This window comes from Priapulus caudatus, unplaced genomic scaffold (assembly GCF_000485595.1).
Source record: "Priapulus caudatus unplaced genomic scaffold, Priapulus_caudatus-5.0.1 Scaffold681, whole genome shotgun sequence".
In the NCBI taxonomy this organism is placed as follows: domain Eukaryota; kingdom Metazoa; phylum Priapulida; class Priapulimorpha; order Priapulimorphida; family Priapulidae; genus Priapulus; species Priapulus caudatus.
In genome coordinates, this window is record NW_014577742.1 from 54,095 (window position 1) to 71,024 (window position 16,930).

Genomic DNA, 16,930 nt, shown 5'->3' on the forward strand with positions numbered 1-16,930 from the left:
CGTGCAAGTAACTAAATCAAATCGAAAGAGCCGACTACGCTATGTTTGGTAACATATGTTGTTTGGCTAAGGACTCAACATGAACTGCGCCCAACGAGCAATACTGTTATTATTTCACCAACTTATTGTCAACCCCAGGTGTTTTCTGAGAGAGTGAAATTACACCTTTCAAAAGTTTAACTTGGACCACGTTTCTATCGGAGTGTTGCAACTTTGGAATGATTTAGTGGGCAAATCCAAGACTCAAATTGCGAAAAATTCATCCATTCTGATACTCATGGATGGAGTCACTGGCCGCTGGGCCGCTGCCGCGACCAGGCTGTGCGAGCGGATTGTCTATACCTAGCCTATGCAATACCGTTTCTTGGAGCTACTGGGCCGCATGCCAGTGCCCTTGCCTTGCCACGAGAAGAGTGGATTTTCACGCGCAAATGCTAACCAGTAATTTTACAGATTCACAAAGAACAGCGGGGATTAGTTGCAAAGAAGCAAAAAACTGGAGGCTGCATCTGTTAAAACGCTACATATGTAACTCTCCGGCCCGGCCGCTCGAGTGTATATTAGTTTTAAAAGCAGAAACTGGCAGGCTGGCACTCTGTTAATGGTACCATACATATTAAAACGCTACCTATGTAACTTAGTGTACAACCCACTGACTTAAGTATAACTGCCCAGCAGGCGAAACCCGCGTAGACTAAGACTTAAGGAGTAAGACTAGCTCTAGTAACTATGCTAGTGGCTATAGCCAGTGGCAACTGTACGCGGGCTATATACTAGTTACTAGAGCTAGAGTAAGACTAAAATTAAGTTACGACGTTATTATACAGTACACAATTCTTCTTAACATTTTATTATTATTATTATCTTTATCTCCCAACCTTTAATGTAAAAATTACAAGCTTGATTTTCCCTTGAAGCTCATGCCTAGTGTAGTCGCTGCGTAAGTTCTGTTGCCAGACGACTGTGGCCTTAGCTTGCGTGCTATGTGCGCGCTGTATTTGTGTGACTTAAACTTACCGAATCGATAATAAAATGAGAGTAGACTGATGTAGATTACAAAGCTGTCGTTTCACCGTATATTATATACTCACTAAACACAGTACAAATCACAACAGGTCTAAACTAAAGATTGCGCACTAACACACTAAAACTAGCTACAGAACGAGCGGTGAAGACGCAGAGCCCGTTTCTATCCGTGCGAGCTCGTCTTATACTTCCACCTCCCTTCGTAACGAAGCCGCTTGAAACCACCCCAATTTGTACAGGAAATTCAAATATTTGACTTCAGTAAAAGTAACCAAATAGGCAAATACGTCCAATAGTCCATCTCAGTGTCTTTGTACTTCATTGATTAGGTGTAAGAAACACAATCCCAATTATTTTGCAGACAAAATGAACGCGTTGACCTTCTCGTGGCATGTAGCAAGTGGTCTATCAATGTTATCTGCTCGCTGATTGGCCGAGAGTTTACGACCAGCCAATCGCAGTGCGCGTATCTCAAAAGCGTATATATCGAGTATATATAAAATGTGGAACCGAAACCGAGCCGAAAACGGCACGACGGTTCGAATATCCGAATGGTGGCGCAAAAACCGCGGTTTTCGGTTAACCGCGGTTAACCGTTACACCACTAATAGGCGGCGCACTGCATTTTGGAAAACTACCACGCTGCTTTCCAACTCCCGTACGAGCCTCGTCAGAGCCGCCAGTGGAGCATTGCAAAAACGTTGCAGCGCAAAAATGAGGTCACGAAGAGCGCCGGTGGGTGTTTCCTGATTCTGACAGCCATTTACATAAACTGCGCAATGGGAGCGAACGCGAGAATTTCTTCAGGCTTTGTGTGATTTCGCGTGACACAGTTCGGTTACAAACACAGACAGTATGTTTTTATAACAAGTGAACACTGTCCTTCAAATAGAAACAAAGATGGAGTAGAATAGTGGAATATTTGTGTTGTATTCATGTGAAATCCAGAGAGACCAGGTACAAGATGGCGTTGCGCAAAAGATGCGTTGTTCCCCGACCGCAGAGAGCGGTTAAGCCGCGCACTTCCGCGGGACTGGGCGCACGCGACCGCGGTGTCTCGCGACCTCGGTGTGTCGCAGCATCTCGCTGCCCGCTCTACGAATTCGCGCGCCGAAGGAGGGCGGGCGCGCGAATCCGTATAGCGGGAAGCGTAACATCGCGCAGTTTTCGTCACACACCGGCTCGGCTATGGCGGCCTTCGGTGGGGGCATTTGCTGCTGCTGCTGCTGCAGAGCCGCGCTGCGCGGCAGGGGCGAGTTTTTGTTGCTGTTGCTGTTTTCGAGTATCTACTTAGCTACGTGTAAAAACTGGCACAGCCACGCCACCCCGTGCTCGCAGTATTCGCCCGCCACGCCAGCGCAGGTGCTCGCACGACGTGCCGTCGCCACGGGCAGCGCGGGGTCAACAGGTTGGTAAAACCTCGCACGTACGCAGTCAGGCGCCGGCACGGCGGGAGCGCGTTTGAAGATAGCATCTAGGCCGCGCCACCCCACGTGGAGCGCCGTACGACACTTCGTAAAAAGCTCTGTGATAGACATAACGCTATACTCGGCACTAGTGCCCACGTACTATTTTAATTGCAATTTACATTGAAAACAATAAAATACATAAGAAATTGTAAAAAAAACTATTTTAATATGAAATATATAATACTGTTTACCCAAGTCATCTTCTTAGATACCTGTCTAATAAATATCCTTTAAGTTAAAGCTGCTATTTGTTGCTTAAATCACATTAAGTGAAAAAAATGTATGAAATTGAAAAAATTTGCATTAATTATATTTGAGCAAGAATTGTGGGTAAGTGTGCATGTTGCGCGAGTGGGATAAGTTGGAATAGTGATTGGCATCATATTAGCTACACTTTAAACAATGTTTCATGTTCTGCCAAGGAGGGGACCACAAAAGTCAATATTTGAATGCATTTGTAGTGTACGGCCTATAGTCTAAAAGGCATGACTGTTGAACAACGGTGGAATGCAGCAAAACAGAATCGCTTGCGTTTTCGTTGCTTAGGCATAGACCATCGTGGAGCGGTATGTCGAAATAGCCGTGTTTGTGGTGTCAGTGGCTGCGAAAAAAAAAACATAATAGTCTGCTGCATGGAAGTGAAAACAACTCAGCTGTCGGCTGTCTAAACCCAAGTGCGGCAGAGTGGCTGAGAGGTAGTTCCTACAATAACCCAGCGCAATCTCGTACACACACTGTGTCATCAACTCATACCGCATCGTCGGGGAACGTTATTGCGTTATGTACAATTCCAGTAATCTTAAACAACGGGGCTCGGCAGCTCAGGGTAAATGCCTTACTTGATGAAGGATCTACCTATAGCTATATAAATGAAGCGGTTGCGGCCCAGCCAACCTTGTAACCTAAACGTGGCTGTCATGGGTGGAGCAAGGAGAGTATACGACACAACGTGCGCGTCGGTCGAAATTCTTCGCACTTCGGATAGTGAGAAATGTGGTGAAATCAGTGCACATACGGTTAAAGATGTCACTGGAGATCTGACAGTCATCGACTGGAATAGATTAGCTGGTAACTGGCCACACCGGAATAGAATTTCCAAAGATCGGTAGCCGCGCAAAGATGGACTTACTTATCGGAGCCAATGCAGCCAACCTTCATTGTTCTATTCACGAAATTGTCGGTCGACCAGGGGAGCCCATCGCTCGTCTTACACTCCTGGGATGGATGTGCATTGGTCCAACAGGTGTCGCACAGACACTTAGGCCTCGAAGTCTATTCTCACATTCACATTTCGTTAACAGTAATAAAACTGCCGATGACTGTGAGTTGAGTTCGCTTATCAGACAGATGTGGGACATAGAAAAAGTTGGCATAACTCCAGACGCGGAGATGAACCCTGATGAAAGGAGCATCCTCGCCATGACAGATAAAACCCGGGAATTCACGAATGGGAGATATCAGGTGTCAGTTCCTTGGCGGGAGAACGAGCCTGATCTTGTCAGCAACAAGGAAGCAGCTATGTCACGCCTCGTATCTTTGGAGAGGTCATTGAAACGGCGGCCACAGGTGGCAGAAGAATATCGAAGAGTTATTGGAAACCAAATACAACAAGGTTATGTTAAACCAGTACCAGCTGAGGAGCAGAACTTGGATAAGTGTTGGTTTCTTCCCCACTTTCCAGTAGTGCGCATGGATAGATCGACAACGAAAGTGAGAGTAGTGATGGATGCGGCAGCCAAGAACAACGGCAAATCACTGAATGATTGCATACACTCTTGTCCCAAGCTCCACCGTGAAATAATTGATGTCCTCATGCGCTTCTGTCGGAATCCAATCGCCATAGTAGGTGACATCACAGAAATGTTTCTGCAAATCGAGTTGGCACCAATGGATAGAAAGTATCATCGGTTCCTCTGGCGTGATAACGAGAATGAACCAGTCCAGGAATATGAGTATCAACGGCTAGTGTTTGGCAATAGTGCGTCCCCATATCTCTCGCAGGACGTAATTAGACATCATGCTAAAACACATGCAGATTCCCATCCTGATGCAGCAGAATCTGTGTTGCGCTCTTAGTCTACATATGTTGATGACGTAATGGACAGTGTTAGTTCTGAGCAATTCGGCGTCGAGTTGCGGTGTGAAATAACTGACCTACTCGGAACAGCTGGATTCGTCATAAGAAAATAGATGTCCAACAGTATAAACGTGCCGGAAAACGAGCGGCCCTTAAACATTGAATTAGACTCGAACGATTTACCAGCGATAAAAACGCTGGGCTTGATATGGGATGCAAGTCGTGATGTGTTCACATTCAAAGTGGAAACCCCACCATCGGAAATAAGAGCAACAAAACGAAACGTGTTTCAAAGATCAGCAACGCTCTATGACCCACTAAATTTTTTGGCACCGTTTACGATTCGTGCAAGAATTTACATGCAGCAAACATGGGTCAAGGGCATAGAGTGGGACGAACTTCTTCCGCTAGAGTTATCGCGAGAATGAAGAAACTGGTTCAGTGAACTTCACAAGCTTACGATCATAAAAGTGACGCGATGTTTGTCACTACACAACGGACGTATCGTCAGGAAAATGCTTCATACGTTCGTGGATGCAGCGATGTGCGCATATGCCGCAGCCATTTACTTACGGTGCGAGTACGAAGAGGGACAAATCTCGGTTGCCTTAGTTGCATCCAAAGTTAGAGTAGCGCCACTTAAGTCACTGTCGATTCCAAGGCTAGAATTATCAGGAGCACTGATTGGTCTTCGTTTGGCACAGCGTGTGTGTGCTACACTAAAGATAGCAAACTACGAAACCATTTACTGGTCAGATAGTTTGAATGTACTCTATTGGATTCGGGGCGAGTCGCGTCGTTACAAGCCATTTGTTGCACACCGGGTTGGCGAGATCCATGAATGTTTGTCACTATAACAGTGGCATTATGTGCCTACAAAGTTGAATAGTGCAGACTTGGCCACCAGTGGATTAACTGTAGCTGAGTTGATGGAGTGACCTGTGGTGGAATGGTCCGTCGTACTTGGCCCAGGCTCCTTCAAACTGGCCTGAAAATCGTCCTGAACAGCCAGTAGACAAGGCCTATGAAGTGCGTCAATCGTTAGTAACGGTCAAGCAACCAGAAAGTGTTGACCTTGGTCGTATCGCTCCGTCCAGATTCTCTTCGTGGTTGAGATTAAGACGGATAACAGCCTGGATATATCGTTTCATTGAGAATGCTCGAAAAAGGCCAAGCAATAGAATCCTTATTCTATTCCAGAAATGCAGCATGCAGAGTTAGTATGGGTCAAGCATGCACAGGAAGAAGCACGTACTCGAGGGAAATTGGCGATTTGAGTCGTGGACGCACGGTGAATCGACCAAGCTCAATACTGAGGCTGAATCCGCGATTAGACAGCAACGGTGTGGTGAGAATGTACGGTCGACTAGAGAATGCACACCACCTGCCATGTGAGACGCGGTTTCCGGTGATTCTGCCACGCAAGCATGATGTGACTCGCCTTATAGTCACAAATGCACACTCACAGAATGACCACGAGGCAGGTGTTTTACATACACTAGCAAACCTACGTGGCAAATACTGGATCATACATGGGAGGGAAGCAGTAAAAGAAGTCGACCACCAATGTCTATGGTGTAGACGTCGGAGGTGCAAAGCAGCTTTTTTTTTCAGGAGTTGACTTTGCCAGGCCCTACCTGACCAAACAAGGACGAGGATGTGTACGTGCAAAACGCTACATATGCCTATTCATGTGTCTCGCATGTAGAGCAGTACACATTGAACTAGCCTGGAGCCTGGATACCGACTCTTTCCTCACAGCATGCTCTCGGTTCACTAACAGGCGAGGCAAGCCAATCCAGATGCAATCAGATAACGGAACAAATTTTGTGGGAGCTGATAACGAGCTAAATGGACTAGTACTAGTAGCCACCCTAGACCAGAATAAAATGACAAACACCATGACAAACCAAGGAATGGTGTGGAGGTTTAATCTGCCCAAATCCCCACACTTTGGAGGCGTGTTCGAATCGATGATCAAGTCTGCGAAGCGCACCCTATCTGCGGTGTTAGGAAATGCCGACATCACTGATGAAGAGTTTTTGTCTGCCTTGGTGTGTGTTGAGGGTCTTCTCAATTCGCGACCCCTCACTTACCAGGGTGCCGATCCTGACGATGAACCGATCCTCACACCCAATCACTTTCTGATTGGTCAGATGAGTGGGCAACTGGCTCCGTACTCCCCTCTAATACCCTCTGAACATGTAACAAGATCACCTATAGTGATATCACATTGTCACAATATTTAGTATAGTAGTTATAGTAGCATAACAACCTATAGTAGTTAGGTGGTACGTAGATAGCTGCTGAACTAATGTAATTACCTTTGACGTCAATCAGCATAGATTTGTCCAATGCTTCGCCATTCACTGGGTCTGTGCCATTGTCTGCTACATACTTCTCTATCAAACGTCTCTCAAATATGCTTCCTGACACAGGAGAAATGACTGGGTTCTCTGGAACTTCATTTGAAACTGAAAGGAAAATTAAATATCAATAGTACAACTACAACTATGTTTGTACATTTATGTTAGAATCCCGACTGTCGTACAGATAGACTATGCAGGAGTGCAAACAGATCACATGCTGTGATAGTGAAAGGCGACACAGGTTAAGTTAGTACTCTGATGGGTACCATACAGCACCTTGATACTTTCTCCTATAAACAAAGATTGAAGTGTTGCCTGTTGGTTATAGAACTCTTCCATTAATCATTAATGAGAGAATTCTTAAAACTAATTTAGAATATTAACATTCATACTCTCCCCATCTGCATTTTTATTATGCAACAATGTGTTTGTGGTAACACCATGTACTACATTCAGGAGTCAGGGGCCCGTTGTCAGAAACATCGTACACTAGCAAGTAGACTTTACTAAAGTAGTGTAGTGTACAGTGTCCCTGTCAGTACTGACTTAGTGACTACTGAGTACTGTGATTCACTGATTGTGAAAACCGGGGCGATTGAGCAAATTTGTGTTTCCCGGCCGGCACTGGTCATAGTCGTAAAAACGAGACAATTCTTGCGTTTCGATGACGTATGGTGACCCTGACTGCACTACTCTGTAGTGAAACGTTGTGGAATCACGACGTTGTGCACACCAGTCACCACACAGGCACTTGAAGCGTTTCAATAAAATATAATGCTAAACAAGAGCCGCACAGCATCTGGGCTCATCTGGGGTCTGTTGCTACGGTTATGAACGTACAATTTCAGTCGTGCGTAGTGACACATTTGTTAGGCGCAGATATGCAGATACGCAGTTGCGTACACATCATTGTTAGGACAAAAAGTACCTCGGGGTACTATCTGATATGTCGCTGCGTACCCTGCATTTTACCACCGTACCCTGACTTTCACACACACACTGTGACACAGTCTGTGAAACAGCAAAAATATTGAGATTAATTGATGAATCATCAATTAATATGAATAATTTAAAAAAAATTAATAAAAGCTAGTAGTCTCGTAGTTTAATGGTATTATTGTAATACTATCATTACCATAAATAAAAATGTAAAATGTGTCGTATATTGACATCAAATATAAAAAAATCCGCAATACCTTGCGGCGGTAATACCTCACCCACCAGTATAGGGGAGAAGCATAAAATGTTGTCATCCACTAAAAATTATCATTTTTCTGCAAAACCATATGTATATGGTATTATGGTTCTGCATGATTTTCATGATCAGTTGGCTGAAAGTCAGGGTATGGTGTGACAATGCAGGGTACGCAGCGACATATCGTATAGTACCCCGAGGTACTTTCTGATATATCGAACCGTATACCCAGGGTACCCTCCGATAGTACCCTGGGGGACATAGACCCTATCAGTAGTCAAGCTCAGCTTATGATGACGGCATCCCTTTATTTTTTTAATTTCCTTTGATCTATGAGTTATTTATACATTTAGAATTAATTTCTACATGTTACATAACAAAATTCGCAAGTATGTTGTACGGTTTTGTTCTATTTATTTATAATTATGTAATGACATGTTATACCTGTTTCACATAATTTGAATTATGTTTATACTTACTTATTCATTTGTACTATTTTGTTGAACTTGTAAAGCCTCGGTCACAACGAGCCCACGACGCATTTGTGCCACGACACGACAGAAAATTTGGGCAAATCACGAGTGACCCACGACGTAGTCGTGTCGCACGACTGTAGCACGCGCATCCCACGAGTGAACCACAACCTGTTCACGTGAAAAACAGCCCCCGACAATGCCCGACAACTCACGACTGTCGCACGACTGACTTGCGACACACCCACAACATAACCACGACATGTCTTTTTTTTCTGTCGCGTCCCCATCGCTAAACCATCTGATGTGTCGTAGTCCTTGTGACCACTCGAAATACATTTCGGACATGTTGCAAGATCTGGCCACGACAAATATTTTATGGGTCCACCACGACAAAATTTCGTACGATCCGTTGTGACCAGGGCTTACATGGAAAAATACAGAAAATGAATTCAAATCAAATCCATTTGTTTTTGTAATATAGGATTAATTCAAAATAAAAGGAGTAGATAGGCAGACTTTCTACTGTTTGCTTTATTTTGTTTGTTTAGCTGCTGGTAAAAGTGCAATCCCAGCGAGCAAATTTTGGCAGCACGCTTTCCTACCTGCTATATATTTATGTGTCAGTGCGCAGCGGCAGCCAGCGTTTGTTGCAGATTAGCCTGACCAGGCTGTGCGACGGATTGTCTATACAGCCTGACACCCTTCCATACAAAAAACCTATCACCTCTGCAGATCTAGATGAATAACTCTGTATATCTCAAATAAAACTATTCTATTACCACCTTTGACTTGCCTTGTTTGAAATATGAACGTTAACTCACAGTTGTCCTGCTTCTAAACTAGAATGTATCTCTTAATTCATGGTATAATCTGCTAATTCTCACAGCATATCAACTTTCCAATCAGCTTTACCCGCCATGTATACACTGCACATGAGTCAATGAAAGAGGGACACGGAAAACCCGAAACGGAAAAGACTAGCTAGAATATACTACAGAAATAGTACAATAGCTGCACGATGGCTCTCACGGCAATTATACACCAAAGCAAGTGAAACGATGTTCACAAATGTCTGGGCCATTTGTAAAAACCTTAGATGCCATGTTCTCGGATGTAGGGGTGGTTTACATGAGGACCGCAGATCGTTTAATTTCCCTTGTACGATCCATTGCGGATTTTAGTCACAGTCGGAATGATAGCAAACATGGTGGCAAATTCATAAATTCGGTTGCATTCGTCTCAAAAAGTCGCTGTAACCCCGTAACTACCCAGCGCATCGTAGCGCACTGATGGTTACAAGGAGGTGGACGTATACTGATTCATTTGGTATATCACATGTGTAGTGTTCTTTGGCGATACTTGGTAAATAAGGCAACTACGTGTTTAGCTGCAGCCAAGGTTTGAGACGGTATTCTAATCCTAGCAATACCGTTTCTTGGAGCTAGTTGCAGATGAGCATTTGCAGGAAATTGTCGGCAATAATCTGGATCTGGATCTGGATAGTTTACTGCGTAGCCCACGGTTACGTGGATTATAACGCAGGGACATTCCGTAAGGAATTAACGTCCAGGGCTATAGCTAGCCATGAGGTGTGACCTAGCTTGGTGAGGTGGTAAGCCAGGTAGTTAGCCTTTTAGCCGAATGGCACTGAGGATGGTCACAGCCAGTTCCTTTGCGCCCTCAGTGGTTCTTTTACGTCCCCATTGGCTAGAATTTCTGGAGACGGGACCGCCATTTTACGTGGTCATCCGAGCCACGGGAGATTCACAGTCTCCAATGTTGAGAGCCAGGTTTTTACACCTTGAGAAAATTCACTGGCCCTGCCGGGGTTTGAACTCGCAGCATTCAGTGGACAGTGCATGACGCCTACCACTGGGACACGGAGGCTCTCTATAATAGGTAACAGAGAGTATAGAAACATTAAGACTTTGGTAGTAAATAAATTTCGTATTTATTTCGCATTATATTTTATTGAAACGCTCCAAGTGCCTGTACTGTAGGCTGTGAGTAACCACACCGGCGGACATGTGCAACAACAAACAAACTCGAAATTGAACAATGTAACATTTAAGAATAAATATGAAACAACACACAAGCCAAAAATACACATATTGTAAATAATTTAGTCTATCTGGATTTCCAATTTGTTACCATTGTAAAAACAACAACTAGTTTCGTATAACAGTAGAATCGGCTAGATTTATATGAATTTTCAACTTACTCGAACAAATAAGCGCCATTTTGCACATACATGTGTCACGTGACCATTCAGTGGCATTGCGGCGACGACTGTAAGGACGATGACTATATGCTTTTATTTATTTATTCATTTATTTGTCTTATTTATTCTTACATATTTATATTATTTCTTACATATTTATATTTATATTTTTGTGTTCTATTTGTGTTCAGCAAGTGCACTGCTGCAGTTTCTTTTTTTTTAAGTTCATTTTCTTTTATTGCCAACTTTCTGGAAACCTATTTTTAATTTCAAAGGAAGTTATGCTGAGTAACCTCCTGCCCCTCCACACCTAATGTATTTTAAGCTCTTGATGTATATTTATAGATCAATTTACTCCAGGTAAAATGAAGACATATGAGCTATGTGAACCGCTTACCAACACAGACAAACAAGAGCCGCAGAGCGACTGGGCTCATCTGAGTGTGTTGCTACGGTTATTAACGTAAAATTTCAGTCGTGCGTAGTGACATATTTGTTAGGCGCAGATATGCAGATACGCAGTTGCGTACACATAATTTCAGCAATCTTCTGCATTCTGCATACCTCCCAAATCCCATTGGTTGATACAAATCGCGTGCCTGAAACTTCTGTTTCATGGTGAATCGTGACCATAACCCTATTTAAAAAAAATAAGAAAGTTATTTGTTGTAAATAAATCATGTAAATATTTGCCTTAATTGGAAAGAAATAGTTAAATGGATAAAGATAGAAAAATACAGAAAACAGATAAATAATAAAAAATCTGATGGGATTCGATCCAAGGACCTTTGAGCCGTAATCCTGTGCTGTAGCCGTTGGGCTATCGAGGCATATTGTCTTTCCAGATTATGGATGTTCCATGAATATGAGAACACTGACATCATTGAGGCAGTTCAGGAATCCATGTTTAACCCTCCTCTTGCGGGTCAAAAGGTTATCCGACACTTACTCTTCGCATGTCAGCAGAAAGTACATTTCATGGTCCTTTCAATAAAGCCATAAAAATGGTAGGTCACTGCTGAAACAAAAAAGTTTTTCAATCGCTCCGTCAGACCATGTCCTCAGGAAATGTCTAAAATCTGCACTGTGCCCCATTGACCTTTGACAACCAATTTCGGCACAGCGATGGTTTTTCCTACCATGATACTATACACCAACTATCACAAGCCTAGGTCAAGCCGTTTAGATTTGTGCCGCAATTCTGCATTTCCTCCCTATACCTTAAGTTAAGGAGGGAATGTTCGCCCTTCTTTTACACCTCTTGACCTTTGACCTTTGACCCCCCAGCTTCGACATCCTAACTCGTTTTCGGATTACCCCTCCCCACGTCCCGAATATCGTGACCGTACGTCGAGCGGTTAAGATTTGTGCCCAACTGTTGACGGACGGCCGGACGGACAATCATGCGATTCTACAAGCTGCATCTGACTACGTCAGATGAGCTAAAAAACTAATACAAATTTAAAGACATTAAAAACGTTTATTAAACTTATAGAAAAGTTCTAGTATGCAGCAGATCAACATAACATAAATATGCAAGCGAATTTTCAATATCTTACAACACACAATTACAAGGGCTATAATCACAATACATGTACATCCTTGAATTATACCCGATGCTATCCAACGATTGTTAATATCTACAGATATAACCGTAGCGCGTGCAACTAAAGCTGTAGACAGACAAGCAAGACAATTCCTGCGAAATTTCTAATAGATTGTTAGAGCTATTGCAAAAGCAATGACATGGAGTAAGATGCCATCCAATTACAACAAATTATTGTTTTGTAAACTAGTTCAACCTAGAGCATGCAATTCCAGCAATCTACTTACAGCTTGTCCACGATTTAAAGCCTATGAGCTTATAATAGGACATTTTACATAATAAACTACAGACACATTTCATTAAAACAATATATTCAAACAATAGTGAGGATAGTGCAGAGCAATGCCAACAATGTTTAGAAACTGGCATTACTGCAATGAATATTTGTGCTTATGTTAAACAGCATTACCTCAGCAAAGACTCACACATCTCTCTCGATGTGCAATACTATAGTCAGGAAGGAAACATTGTTTACTGGCACACACTTTTATATCAGTTATCATCGCAAATTCTCGGAGTTACAAACGAAATCTTGAAAGCCCTATTAAATGCTGTACAACGTATTGTGTGAATTGTATGTGCTCAACTCCCTGCATCCATGAAAATACAGTCTTAGCTAGCTGCCACAATCATATAAAGGAATGCCAGCTGGTGACCAATATCTACTTACAGATAAGGGCATTGCGCCAGGAGTGTATAATAGAGATTATACATCAGACCTATGTTATACACTCACGATAATATCAGTACGTCTCAACCAATAAGACATTCCAATATAAGAAGAGGGTCCCACCAAGTATCACATTCCAATCACACAAGGAAAGATCACCTTGTGCCACATTCCTTCCGCACAGAACTGAAGCTCTACCCTGCATACCACTCCTACATGGGTCAAAATCCTAAGGGGCCCGAGGGCCCGATACCCGTATTCTAAGGCTCGGGCCTGACATTGCTAATACTAGCAAGCCCGACGGGCCCTTAGAAAATCCATCCCCAGCATGCAAAACCGTCCCCGGCCTGTAAAATTTGCCTGGCGGGCCTGTAAAATCCCTTACCTACAGGGCCGATGGGCCTGTAAATTTTCAAACTGATTTCTACCCCTGCTCATACATTCCTACATCTTACCACATGGACATTAAGCCTGTGTAACATCACTGTCGTACAACCAAGGTACCATCTCATAACGATTATATCACATCTCACACTCACTCGTATCACACACGTGCTGACACAACTCTATAACACCAGGGCCATAGCTAACCAGGGAAGGAGAGGGGGGCAAGATACATATACTATTTCATGGTCAGTGGCAAACTGCACACAGTTCGGCACAACTGCCAAAAATCAAACTGCACGTGGCTCCCCCCCCCCACCAAGCAAAATGAGTTAGCTATGCCCCTGAACGCTCATATTACACAATAGGTGGCGCCACCTATGTACCCTGCCTTCTGATTCCGGATTATCAACTATTTGTGTTGTCGTGCTCGGAGATGTCCTCGCTGCTGGTGTCGCCATCTGATGACTTCTCATTGCGACGTTCTTCCTCTAGCCTTGTCTTGATCTTCTGTAGCCGCGTCTGTGGTGCCGTGAAATCAAACTTTCCTCGCCGCTCGCCAAATGGGTCCTGACGTAAATCAAGAAGACAGTTTCATGCCGCGTGGTTGTGACGATGACCGCAACCACGTACTTACTTACAAGAAATGCCGTGTCTTCTTGGTAAATCGCAGGGAATGTTTACGAATAATAGTGTAAATGGCACAATTTTATGTCTTTCACATTCAAGGAAAAATGTACTTTCATTATTATACAATTGGTAGCACATAAACAGTGATAGTTTTATTTGGTATTATAGAAATGAATGGTTGTTTGCATATATCAAGTTGCAATGATGTAGTTGCATTTGCATGGCCTTTTGTTTTGAAACGACCGGAAGCAGACTACCTGCATCGGCTGTCCTGACAGATGATCATTGGTCTTGCACGTTGTTTCGTAATACTCGTAAAACTCAGGAAATGATTTCTCCATCACATCCCTGCAGCAAATCGCTGGATTAAGATTGTGCTCATGCTATGCATGTAAGCTGGATGATAGTAAAACATCACAACGCTTTAATACATAACTACATAAATCTGTGAATGCTCAGGCAAAATAAAAGCAGGACTGCAACACCACCTTTATGCACCTTGAGACTTAATGCTTCAACAAATGACAATGAGAGCGAATGATCAATTGAAACCTAATGGTTCTAGCCGTATTTACACTAATATCTGTGAGGAACCGATGTTTCACTGAGTTAATGAATGGCATGCTTTCTGTTGTTGTTCATAAATACAAACCTGCCTAAACGAACTTTGGAAAATAATAAATAGCCTAGTGCACTCAAAGATATCATCAACAAGGCAGCAATCTCTCTGACTCCCCCTCCGTATGTTATTCATATATGTTGTAAAGTTGGAACGCAGATGAATACAGATGGATCAATGAATACAGGTCAATATAGTGGGAATATGTCCTACTTTAGTGCTGCTGGACATTGCGATGCGAGGGAGTAGTGGCCCTCCAGCATATCACAGACGGCAACGCGAATCGTTTCGTGTCGTATGCAGTCATTGTATCGCTTGCAGTCACCCGCATGCCGCTCCTAAAATAAAAGACGAATGCAGGTTAATTTATTCCTGATGCGGCTTATTTGCGATAGGTAACAGCTTGGTTATATCATGTGCAAAGCTAATCTAGACCATTTAAAACCAAGTTTATTGCTCTAAGTAGCCGCACAGTCGCTATATGTGCTTTACGACCAATCGAGACATCTTTTCTACCACTCATGCCACTCATTTTAGTCGTTAAAAACAGGTAAGAGAGTAACCTGCCATCTCTCTTATGGTCGGCAATGGTAGCTGCCTGCCACAATGTCTCAACCCTCTTGCATCTATCAGATTTTTTCTCCATGAAAAGACATGTCTCCAGTACATGTATTCGTATTTGAATAACATGCAATAAAGATATAATAACAATAATAACAATGTTAGTTTAAATGTAGGAGTGATAATGACGCCATGCAGCTCTACCTGCTCAAAGCCCGGCTCATTATGATAAGGCTTCTCATTCATGAGTGATTGTATGGACATGAGAACACTGGACAGTGTCTGAGCAGGGCTCCACGCCGGACCGGACCACGTACTAGAAAATACACAGACACACCTCGCATTGACTTCCACCCAGTTTGGTATAAATACTGTCAGTTTCTTAAACGAATCTACAGGAATGAACTTGAATTTATATAGACGATCAGAAAACAACCAATTGAGACAAAGAATGGCCATATATTTAAAAAAAAGAATAGCTATGGTATAGGTTTGCTCTTGGGTGATCTACAAGGTTTCAATAACTTACCCCAGTATACTTAAACACACTTTGCCATTCTTGTACAGGTTGGGGTTGAATCGCACTTGTCCATCAGCAGTTGTCACTAATTTGACACGTGGCGGTCGAATCGGATAATCTGGGGGACACCTAAGCACCAATAAAATAATTAGGAGCTTTTTGTGCTCCAGCAAAATCGTAACATACAGTTAACAAAAACTAAAAATATCAGATATCACCTCTTAGATATAACTAGATAGATATAGATCCCTCTTAGATATCACTTAGATAAAGTGCACTCAATCAGGTCTATCACTAATAGGTGCACCCCTTTTTAACTGACGGTGAAGAGCTCGCAAGCTCATGGTGACATATCTGTTACCAATGTACCGTCTTTAAATAAATAAATAAATATATACAAAAATAAACCCCCATAACAAACAAGTGCCGCAGAGCGACAGCGCTCATCTAACGTCTACTGCGGTGACTCTGTGGTGGAGTGGTGGGATTCTAGTAAACCCTGTTAGTCCCAAATGTGTTCACGAATCACATACACGCCGAAACAGTGGAATGCACAGGGATGGTATCAGGAACCTTCTCAAAAGAATGTTCGTTGGGATCGTCTTATGAAAGTTGCCACGAGATGGCGCGTACGTTTAAGTGTCTTCAGATTAAAATGGAAGCTCCCATCATACGTAGTAAGCAACAAATATTTGCGAAACAGAATAGGTAAGCACTCATTCCATTTACCCCATACGGCAAGCCATAAACAGGCTGGTCAAAATTGCAATAAGAGCTGCCACCTGCAACCAATTAACGGCAGGAAAAACTGCAACCAACACATGCACTGGCAGCAGCCACTGGCAAGTGGGCATATGTTACATGTAACATACTGAACAGTACAGAATGACATAGAAAGTTATACGATTTAAGAGAACCATACACTTCTTTAACCCAAATTTAGCTTTGAAAAAATTTCCACTGTGAATTGTGCAGCCCTCAAATAACATTTCTCAGGACCATGTATAATTCTACTAGCAAACACACGGCAGTCAAGAATTCTTTCTAACAGACATGTCAACAAATCCAAGTTTAACCCTCCTCTGAGGGTCAAAAGGTTATCCGACA

The 16,930-nt window shown here is 43.0% G+C and overlaps 2 protein-coding genes across 3 annotated transcripts in view; both read right to left on the reverse strand.

The window, feature by feature from the left end:
* The window catches only part of LOC106812742 (pre-mRNA-processing factor 19-like), a 34,496-nt gene extending 23,596 nt beyond the window's left edge, over positions 1–10,900 (reverse strand). The window contains exons 1-2 of one of the 2 annotated variants that reach the window (XM_014816698.1): positions 10,834–10,900; positions 6,897–7,046 (exon numbers count right to left, since the gene is read on the reverse strand). In XM_014816698.1, coding sequence (XP_014672184.1) covers positions 6,897–7,046; positions 10,834–10,861 — 178 coding nt within the window. In that variant the 5' untranslated portion in view covers positions 10,862–10,900. The other variant, XM_014816699.1, reaches the window with a different exon arrangement.
* A 1,393-nt stretch (positions 10,901–12,293) lies between these two features.
* LOC106812743 (ubiquitin-conjugating enzyme E2 Z-like) overlaps positions 12,294–16,930 on the reverse strand; it is a 9,826-nt gene continuing 5,189 nt past the window's right edge. The window contains exons 3-7 of the mRNA XM_014816700.1: positions 15,833–15,952; positions 15,508–15,619; positions 14,956–15,080; positions 14,381–14,471; positions 12,294–14,063 (exon numbers count right to left, since the gene is read on the reverse strand). Coding sequence (XP_014672186.1) covers positions 13,902–14,063; positions 14,381–14,471; positions 14,956–15,080; positions 15,508–15,619; positions 15,833–15,952 — 610 coding nt within the window. The 3' untranslated portion in view covers positions 12,294–13,901. The remainder of the gene's footprint in view (positions 14,064–14,380; positions 14,472–14,955; positions 15,081–15,507; positions 15,620–15,832; positions 15,953–16,930) is intronic.